Source organism: Leptinotarsa decemlineata, unplaced genomic scaffold (genome assembly GCF_025532065.1).
Source record: "Leptinotarsa decemlineata unplaced genomic scaffold, Ldec_3_MD MMD2_tig00026358_RagTag_RagTag, whole genome shotgun sequence".
Classification (NCBI taxonomy): Eukaryota; Metazoa; Arthropoda; class Insecta; order Coleoptera; family Chrysomelidae; genus Leptinotarsa; species Leptinotarsa decemlineata.
This window is the reverse complement of record NW_027412703.1, coordinates 2,725,337-2,736,747: the sequence shown is the minus strand read 5'-3', so window position 1 is coordinate 2,736,747 and position 11,411 is coordinate 2,725,337. Positions and strand designations below refer to the sequence as shown.

General features: G+C 37.1%; 1 protein-coding gene across 1 annotated transcript; it reads left to right on the top strand.

Annotated features, from left to right (window-relative positions):
• Positions 1-4,999: 4,999 nt before the first annotated feature.
• LOC141486594 (uncharacterized) lies at positions 5,000-6,301 on the top strand. The gene is made up of 2 exons (XM_074184808.1): positions 5,000-5,267; positions 5,331-6,301. Exons 1-2 carry the CDS (start codon positions 5,116-5,118, stop codon positions 6,040-6,042), a joined length of 864 nt encoding a protein of 287 aa, XP_074040909.1. The 5' UTR covers positions 5,000-5,115; the 3' UTR covers positions 6,043-6,301.
• The last annotated feature ends 5,110 nt before the right edge of the window (positions 6,302-11,411 follow it).

Here is an 11,411-nt window from a genome sequence, read left to right as displayed (position 1 = left end):
GTGGAGAGTTCGATTGTAACCAGTGACTACATTTCATTTTTCAATAAGATTAGGCAGAAGGTCATTGAATTACTGGAATCAGCCATCAGGATCCATAAAAGCATCAAGGTGAATATGGAAGTTTTTGGGAATTATATTCTTCAGACTGATGATTCGAGGGACACGAAGTCATTTAATTCCCAAAATAAAATAGTGGACCAATCTTCAGATTTGAATGCTGTTTTGATGGATTCCGTGATGTAATTGTGGCACAAACGACTGAGTTCCAGGATCGTGACTCAGGTATTTATTTTTAAAAATTTCAATAAGATTGAATAGTAATAATTTTTTTTTTTTTATAATTCAGGTTGGACTTGTGAAAAAAATATTGTTTCTCGAGGTCAACATTAATAAATACAGTCCACTGGAAGGACGTTCATATGTGAAGCTGCCTCAATGTATTCAATGGAAGAAAGCTGTTGTGAATGTTCGTAATGAAGATCAATATTGTTTCCTTGGGCTATAACATCAGCATTATATCCTGCAGATAGTCGAGTGTCCGAACTTACGTCATATCCACATTTTTCCACTGTTTTAGATGTCACAGGTATGGATTTTCCGGTTAAAGTTAATAATAAGAGTATCGAAATATTCGAAGATAGGAATGATATTTCAATTAATGTTTACGGTTTAGAGAGTACATTGAGAAGGGTAAAATGAAGTATGAAGTGATTGGTCCATTGCGATACTCACAGAGAAGACTCCGGAGACATGTCAATTTGTTGTTTATAACTGATGACTCCGGTAATGGTCACTATTGTTGGATCAAAGATCTTTCAAGATTAGTTTCTAATCAACTATCAGCTCATAGACAGAAAAAATATTTTTGTGACGGATGTTTGATATATTTTTCTGATGAGAGATTGCTTTTAACGTCATAATATGTATGATTGTAATCACATTAGTACCACAACACCAACTACTAATTTAAAGATCAATAAATATGGTAGAATGGTTGCGGAAAATAAACTAATGTTTGAAAACTTTGAGAGGCAAATGAGGGTGCCATTTGTAGTGTATGCTGATTTTGAATCAGTGCTTAAACCGATTCATGTGAATGAGCCAAATCCTGAAGTTCATACACGATTAAAACATTCAAACATGCCCCATATTCATTTGCTTATTTGATAAAGTGTTCATATAATGATGATTTGACAAAATTTGTTACATATAGGTGTAGATGCAGCTCCAAAATTTGTGAGTAGCATTGAAGATGATTTGAAAGAGATACATGAAAATCATCTCAGAAACCCTAAACCAATGGATACACAAACTGTCGAAGAAGAAGAACAGTTTGTTGCAGCCAGAACTTGTGGTATATGTAATAAAGCATTTACTGATGGTGACGTCAAAGTAAGAGATCATTGTCATTTCACAGGAAAGAAAAGATCACATGCCGCTCACTCGAAATGTAATTTAAATTTCAAAATACCAAACTTCATACCTATCATTTTTCATAATTTAAGTGGTTATGATTGTCATTTATTCATAAAAGAATTGTATAGGAATAAAGAGAAAGTTGATGTTATCCCGCAAACTAAAGAGAAATATATATCTTTCACGAAGCATCTCTTACACACAGCTATACCGATAAAGATGGTGTGGTTAGGAAGAATATCTCAAAATGAGATTTATCGATAGTTATAAATTTATGACTAATTCGTTGGAGAAGTTTGGTGCAAACTTGACCTCCGATCAATGTTTGGAGATGCACAAACATTTCCCACAAATTGAGAAATTCAATTTGATGAGACAGAAAGGTGTATTTCCATATAGTTTTTGTTGATGACATTGACAAATTGAATTATCCATTACTTCCGACAAAAAATCAGTTTTATGACACACTCAATTGTGAACATATATCGGAAACTGATTATGATAGGGCTAGAAAAGTTTGGAATTTATTCGAGTGTCAGAATTTGGGGGAATACTCTGATTTGTATTTGAAGTCGGATGTATTGCTACTATGTGATATTTTTGAAAAACTTCCGCACCACAAGTTTTAGAGATATATAACTTAGATCCGGCACAATATTACACTGCACTGGATTATCATGGGATGCCATGTTGAAGTTCACTAATGTTGAATTGGAATTACTAACTGACATTGATATGATTATCACTTTTTTCAAAAAGGTATACGAGGTGGAATTAGTCAATGTAGCGAGAGGAAACATATAGCAAATAATAGATTTTTACCCAATATAATCCCAACGAACCTTCCACATTCATTACATATTTAGATGCAACAAATCTATACGGTCACAGTATGTCACAACCTCTACCAACAAGTGAATTTACATGGTTGACACCAAATGAAATTCTTAATCTCGATGTGATGGATGTGAGTACTGATAGTCCGTATGGGTATGTATTTGAAGTGGACATTCATTATCCACAAGAGTTGCATGATAAACATTCTGACCTTCCATTTTAGTCGAAAAAATAATACCACCTCGTACACAATCGAAAATTCCCAAATTAATTCCAAATTTGAATGATAAAAGAAAATATATGTTCATTATAGGAATCTACAGCAAGCTGTCAAAAATGGATTGATTGTAATGAATACACATAGAGTATTGAAATTCAAACAATCATGCTGGATGAAACCCTATATAGATCTTAATACTGAAATGCGTAATAGGTCTAACAACAAATCTGTAAAAGATTTCTATAAACTAATGAATAATGCGGTGTATGGAAAGACAATGGAGAATGTAGATAATCGAATTGATGTTAGACTCGTTACACATTGGGAAAATATAAAGAAAAATATAGGTGCCAGCACTCTCATAGCCAAACCAAATTTCAAAAATTGTTCAATTTTCACTGATAATTTCGTTGCCATTCAATTGGGTAGAGTGAAGGTTCATTACGATAAACCATTATATTTGGGATTTTCCATATTAGAATTATCTAAAACAGTCATGTATGACTTTTTCTATGGATGCATCAAACAACACTTTGATGAAAATGTCTCTTTACTTTACACAGATACCGACTCGCTCATTCTTAAAGTAAACACAGAAAATTTTTATGAATTCATAAAAACTAACATAAGTAGATTTGATACATCCAATTACAGTATAGTTAACCAATTCAATAATCCAGTAACAAGTTCAGTCTTGGGTAACTTCAAAGATGAATTTCCAAATGATCCAATCATGAGTTTTTATGGTACAGGTGCTAAAGCATATTATGTGAAATCTGTTGATGGTGAATTTAAGAAAGCCAAAGGGGTTAAACGATCTGTAATAAAGAATGAATTGACATGCGAAGATTATCAAAAAATCGTCGAACAAGGTGGTATGATATTCAGAAAGATGAATTCATTAGAAAGCGTGTTACATGATATGTATACTGAATTAAAAAATAAAGTTGCATTATCATATCACGATGATAAACGATTTATCATTCCGAATACTACCCACACTCTTCCTTGGGGTCATAATGATATTGAATTTTATGAAAACGATCCAAATGAGAACATTCGTTGGATAAGTAATATTATTCAACAATCACAATCTCAGGAGACTCCATTGGATCAATTGATTAATTTATTATCTGCCGAGATCAATGATTGAAATATCATTCAATATCTTCAAAACCGGAAAATTCAATATTGATATTTATGTAGCCATTTATAATTAATAATATATGATAGAAGTAATGTGATATTAATGTATTATGTATGTATGTATATGTATTACTGTAATGAATATAAAATGATTAAATTTTATTTGTATTATTTCTATTTCCCTAATCAATTACTGCAATATATAGTATAATGTAAATGACAGAAATATCAGTTTGAAGAGAATCATCGTAGAGTGCACAATGTCTAAAACAATCGATAAGTTTGGTAGAAAAAGAAAATGGGGTGGTAATGTCATTCGAGGTCCTCCTGGGAATGGTTTTAAATTAACAAAAGATGGTCATTATGACATGCAAAGGAAAATATTGAAAAATACAAGTGAACCAATTGACAAGAGTGATTGTGTAACTGTATCATATCTTGAGGGGGAAATTAATGGAGCAAAGGAAGTTATACTTCTAGCCCTACAAGCTGCAATACAATCCACAATAGGCAATATTGCTCGGGACGCCCGGCAAGCATTTAACGATAAAATTGCAGAGGCTCGGATAACTTTCACTCGTAAATTTGACAAACTTACAAGTGATGTAGACATAAAAATGTCTGACATAACAGCGTCTACAAATAAAAAATTTGATGCTATGTCAAACATAACAGGGACTACAATGAAAAAGTATGATGTACTGGAACAGAGAGTTGAAGTATTGGAGAAAAACCATAAAGAAGTTTTGGAGAGAAACTATAAAGTCAGGCCATCATCATCAGGTGGACTGGGATATCCAGGACTGAACATTAATCCAAATCATAGAATAATACAACCAAAACCAAAACCAACTGATGATGTATTAATGGAACCAACATGGTGAATGTATTCCCTCGTTAGGTTAGGTTAATAGCTACGTTAGGTTAGCTGCATACTTACGTTAGGTTAGGTGTTAGGTTAGTATTCCCTCGTTAGGTTAGGTTAATAGTTACTGTAGGTTAGGTTAGGTTAGGTTAGGTTAGGTAAGGTTAGGTTAGGTTAGGTTAGGTGTTCGGTTGCATAGCGGTAGGTTAGCGTACTAGGTTAGGTTACGTTAATACATACGATAGGTTAGGTGTTCGGTTGCATAGCGGTAGGTTAGCGTACTAGGTTAGGTTACGTTAATACGTTAATACGTTAGGTTAGGTGTTCGGTTGCATATTATGTTACGAACGCGCGCGCGAAGAGGGCGTAGATGTCTCTCCAGATGTCCCGCCTACCTGGGGCCGGAGGCCCCACCCACCTGGGCGGAGCCCAGGCAGTGGGCGGGGCCCGTTAGGGCCACGCCCCCCCCCCCCCCCCCCCCCGTCGCCCCCCCCCCCCGCCACCAACTTTTCGGATACCCCGCCCCTTTCCGAAGCCCCGCCCCCTTTCCGAAGCCCCGCCCCTCCCCTCCCCGAAGCCCCGCCCCCCGACTCCCAACATTTGCGCATGTACACCCCTACCCTCATCGCGCATGTGCGCTCCCACCATTTTCCCACCGCTCACGCATCGAAGTCGATACCCTCCGGAGAGCACTCCACAACATTCAGTTCGAGAAGTCATCTCATCGAGAGCAGTCCACTCCACAACAAGGCAGTACGTTCCAACGACCAACTTGATATTTGAGTAAGTAAATTAGGAATGTTATTTTTTATATCAACTAACTTTGTATTATTTCTTCTTTTTCAGAATGGCAACCAATACACAGGAGGTGAATAATGCTGTGGCGTCTATTCTGCCGGTGTCCGCTGACCAGGAGGAGGCAGCATCTTCGAGAGCGGTGACGGTTGACCAGCCAACCACTTCGCGTTCGCGAGTTAGGTGCAGATCTTCTAGCCCTGACTTATTCGAGGAGGAGGAGGAAGTCAGGGCTGTGAAGAAGGTTTGCCAACGACCTGCAGCAAAGGTTGGTCCTATTTCAAAGTACCGAGCTACTTGCAATAGGACTAATCCTTATGCAGGTAGTTTTTCGACCTCTCGTAAGAGGGCCTCCACACCAGCAGCAGCACCAGCAGCAGTGGAAATTCCGAGGAGTCCTTCTCCGGAGTTGGTGATATTGTCGCCGTTGGTGACGCGACTACCACCGCTGCCAGCGACACCGGCGGATCCTGAGGTGTTGGTGCCACAGCCTATCGGAGAGGTTAGTGAAAAGATGAGTGTTTTTCTGCAGAGATGCAAGAAAGCAGAACGAGCTGCCCGATCTAGCGAGGCCGAGTTGGTTACCATGAAGCGACAAATGGCTGAAATGGATAACCGACGGAGGGAACTCCAAAAGGAAATGGCCGAAATAGATCGGAATTATGCATCTCTGCAGGAAAGGTGTAAAGCAAAGACCTCTTCGATAGAGCTGTACAAAAAAGTAGTGACAGTTATGGACACTCTTTTTGTAGATGAAGTGTAAATATAAGATTAGTTTTAGGTTAGTTAGGAGTATTTAATTATGGTAGTTTTAAGTTTATATTTGTTAAGTTTATATTGAATAAAGGAAAAGGAAGTGAAATAAAGGGTGTACACTGTTTTTTGGTTTGGTACACATTGAACAATGCGATGGTTGGAGCATTTTTCTTCACTTCCTCTTATTATCATTATTATTTTTTTTATTTCAATTCCAAGTTCTTCTAGACAAATACCTCACATCAATTTTTGTGTTCTCTAATCACTTGTAAATAATTTCATGTGAAGAAAATTTAAAAAAAATAAAAAAATAGACATGTTTCATAGTGAAATCGACAAGTATATTTCATTTGTATTTTATCCATTCAAGTATCTCTTTCATTGAATATGTCTTATGTCACTTTGCAATTTACCCCTACTCATTGAATATGTCTTATGTCACACTACAATTTACCCCTACTCAATGTTCCACTCCTCTCCCACTCCCTCTCGAAAGTATAAAAGTAGAAATCATCTGATGAAACATTCAGTTGATCAGCTAGCATCGAGATGGAACCCGATTCAACCTCCGAACCCTATAGCTGCCCGGATCAGGGGTACAACTTCAATTACTGGGATAACAGCCAGGTACAGGTTGTCTCTTCCACCACGGAACCCCACAGTCCGCCATACGAATACCGGGATCACGACATCAGGATGCAAGTTCAGCATGTCACTGGCAGTGACGAAGGACACTTGGATGACTCGGAATATCCAGATCCTGACGGATGGTGGGACCCTGCTTATGATGACATTGTCCCAATGAGTAGCGACGACGACGATGATGACGACGACGACTCTGGTGATGATGCTGATGACGAGCTTGACGTTAGACGTCCTCCACCATCCCCTATCCTCATCGAGGATAGTCCTCCGCCATCCCCAATCCTAATCGATGATGATGTCCTCAATTCCGATGATGACATATAATCATCTACTCGTCCATCATTTCCTTTCCTTTCCTTCCACGGAGTACACACTTTTTGGTTGGTGTACACGAGGCACTGCGAGGCTGGGGCAGTGTCTTCCTCCCTTCCTCTCCCTCTTATTAGTTTTTTTTCCATAATAATCACTAGAATTTCTCCTAATAATCGCTCAGAGTTTCATTCTTGATGTTTTCGAATCTCAAACACTGTTCTACATTTCACCCCCTCCATTTCATTTCTTCCAATATAAATATAGCAACAATCCCAGTTCTATATCATTCTTCCACAATGTCGAGTACAGGACCCATCCAAGTACATGAAATAGATTCAACGTCTGATCATTTGAGTACAACCTTCGCTCAATTTCTGCAGCGAATCTATGATCTTCCTGATGATTTCGCAGAACGAGTGGAACAAGGTATTCAGGACGACATAGATGCTGTTGACGATAATAATGCGGATGATGTGATTAGTATATCATCTGATTCAGCTGATTATGACGACGACGACATCATGAGTATATCATCTGATTCAGATGACTACTATGAGGATGATATCATTAGTATATCATCTGATTCAGATGACGATACCATAATTATTGTTTCTGATGATGAGGAGCGTTAGTCCATATCATTGCATGGATTAATAAAAAAATAACAGCCCTTTTCAGGGCTACAATTAAAGACTGAAACAATAAAAAAAATAGCTCTTTTCAGAGCTACCATTATACTTTCAAACAGAAACAGATTCATACCATTGTTAACATTATGTTAACATTATAATCTCAAACGAAATATATGTATGTGAAAGTATTCATCATTATATGCATATGAATGATTGACAAATGCCAACTTCAACTTTCATTTAAAGTAGTACTCATCATATGCATAGATATTCAATGACTATCAAATTCCAAATTTCGACTTTTCAGTCAAAGTAGTAATTTATTTGTCATATAATGTATAGATATTCAAAGACTAACAAATTTCCAACTTAGACTTTTATTAATCAAAGTATTCATTTGTCACATAATCTATGAATACTAATACAACTAACTACTGTTTGTGTGAATAATGTAGCCCTGAAAAGGGCTGTTGTTTTTTTTTTGACCAGTAGGTCCACGGTTATTGTGCCACAGGTTGGACATTATTACATATAATACATGTAGATACTCGGGTGAAGTTTGTTAGTGGCCTCTCGCAAGCTTCACACCAATTCTGTCCCATTTCCATAATTGAGACAGTGTTGTGGGTGTTGACATGGGCATACCACCCTCCATTATTGTTTCTATGCGAATAAAACCGAAAGCAGCACCAACATAGTTTTTTGTTCTCTCCATCTATTGTGCTGATCAATACGTATGCATCCAATGCACAATACAAATCCAAGGGATCTTCCAGTGTCTCACTGACATTGAGTGTTCGCATACCGATCCTCATAGCACCATCACCTTCAGTTGTGTCAGCTTCTATCCCTTCATCATCTCCTTCTTCATCCATGACCCTCTCAAACTCCATCACGTCATCATCTTCGTCGCTTTGGTTGGCCTCGTTTTCAACTTCGTCTATCTCATCTTCATCGACTCCAACATCTTCTGCTTCAACTATTACTTCCTCTAGCGGAACATTGACATCCTCATCATCTGATTCGTCTATCCAATTGTTTTCATCAACAGCAGCTATTCTATTTAATGCAGCATTTATTTTTGCAGAATTCATCTTGTTGTTGTTTGCTCACAGTTGTAGAGAGTGAATGAATGAACTCTAGGTTTGCAAGTCAACTTATATAGGAGGTGATGCGACTCCCACTTGACTCGTTTAGAGTGGAATAGTAGGAGAAGTTATCCCACTATACTTCCACATGATGTTGATTTGTATAAATAGAGATCGTAGGTATAGGAGAGAGCATTCAGAGTTTCTGTAAGTCATCTCTTTATATTTCTAATCGAATTAGTAAAATGCCGTTTCCAAAAGAGTGGAATGAAAAACCAAAAGTGTGTGTCTACCCAATGATGATTGCAGGGGCTATTGTGTGCTACTTTTGTCAAATAAGTAGACCTAAGGATTCAATCAATCCATGTACTGGTATGTGTAGTGATTGCGTGTTGCGGATTCAACTATCGCCTCCTTCTCATCCACCGAAGCGAACAAAATCGGATTATCGTCAACAACAGTTACAGTGTCTGAAGTGTTCCGAACCTATAATATTTAACAATATAGGTATCTGTAGAAATATTTGTGGTATCTGTGCTGCCGTTCCAACTCCACTGCAACGTTGTTTGCGTTGTGATACATATTCCATGAATTGTTGGAATCATGTATGCAATGCATGTAGAAGTACTTGGGATCTGTGTGAGAAGGTTGGTCAACTCTACCCCAATAGGAGAATCCATTTTTTTCAATGTTGGTGTTTGACGCACGAGCAACAACTATTGAGGAATAGAGTCAAAGAACGTTCCACATCCACAGAGACATATTAACATTTTTCATTTTTTATTATCGTTATTGTCCTCTATTATTAATAAATATATATATATTTTGAATTTATTTGTATTATTTTCTAACATTTAAAAATACATGCATGCAACACAAAGTTTTCCTCTTAAATGACAAAGATTGTTACATGCGTGAATAGTTTAGTGAGAGAGCGCATGTGCCAGTTGATGAAAGAGCGCATGCGCTAGTTTATTTTCTTCTATAAATGGTGAGGTCTCAGTAACATCATCACCTTTCCTATCCACATTCTATTGCTATCACATATCATTCCTCAGACCTTAATAATCATGAGCTCTATGCCGCTATTGATTGCTGAAGATGGTTCACCACTTGTTGATATCGATCAGACTGATTTTGAAAATATTCCAGTATTACATTTATCGAGTCAAGATTCGATAAATGATTTTGATATTAACGACTTCGTTAACTTTGCAGATGTGCCAGAACCAAATGAGCAAATTATTATTGAAAATCCGATCGTTTCGCAATTATCATCACTCAAACACTCTTCATCTACCCTTCCTCTTGGTGTTGATAAGAAATCTAGAACAATCAAGAGGAAGGTTACTAAGGCATCTTCATCGATTGTCACTGACTTTAAAGAAAAGAAAGAATCCAAAAGTGTTGTGCGACAGAAAAAACCCGCAACGAAAAGTGACAGATCGAAGAGGAAGCCAAAAGGTACTCCTAAAGAAATGAAGAGTGATTTGAAAGCTGAACCGCTATCTTCTTTCAGCCCCCTCCATCGGTTTGGGGAAATGAAAAGGAAAGCAAAATGCCGTCTTGTAAAGGCACAGATGACTATTGCTGAACTTGAAAAGAGTGAGCGAGCTATTAATGCTAATAATGAAACTCTTGAAGCATTAGATGCCAAGATTGCATTAGCGAAGGTTGAATTGGCTAGAATGTCTAAAGATGCTGATGAACTCCGTTCAAAAATTGGTAAAGATAAGCAATTCCATCAACGTTCGAGAATGCAAGCTCAGGCTGAGCTTGAGGAGTCGACTAAGCTTTATGAGACAGCATTATCAGTGAGAGATAATTGGCAAAAAGAGTTGGATACTGCATTTCAAAGTGACGGCGATTAGTTTTGGGAATGATAATGTGTTTTCAATATCGTGAGTTGAAAAATATAAGCGGGAATGGAGTATACAATTAATTTGGTTTGGTATACACAGAACATTGCGAATGGCTGGGGCAATGTTTACCGCTGCAATATTTTTCAGTTCACATACTTATAATTGAAATGAAAACAATAATGAACTTTAATATTACTTTATTCATAAAAGTCACTATTATATACATTTAAACCATATTTGATTCATCAATCCAAGAATTTTGTTCGCTAGGAAGGCCTAACCACTTTACATATACTTTATTTTTTCTTCTCTTCAACACCTTCTCAATCAGATATACGTCAGGATTCTCGGTTCGTAATAACTCTTCTTCGTAAAAACATCCTCTAATCGGCTGTTCATTCATATCTTCAAGATTATAAGTCGTTGGGATGGTTTTATTAATTTTAACAATCTTGAATAGCTCCGTGGTAAAATTCGCAGTGTAAGACTTTTCAAAAATATGTTTGTATTTACTTATACGTACAATATCATTTAATTGGAATTTGGGTTTACTTTGTCTTCCTCCAATTCCATTGATACCCTTGAATTTTAATTTTGTTGTTGAATCAACATTGATGGGTGCCATACCTATTGTACGATGAACTTTATTATTATATCTACTAGTTATAATTGGAAGAATATCAAGCCATTTGTGGTGACCTCTCATCGAAAATTCCTTGTAGAGCCATGCCTTTATTGTACGAATCACTCTTTCTGCTATAGCTGCCTTCTTTGTGCTAAATGTTGAATAATGATTGATATTATATTCTCGCATGAGAGATGAGAAGCTTTTATTGA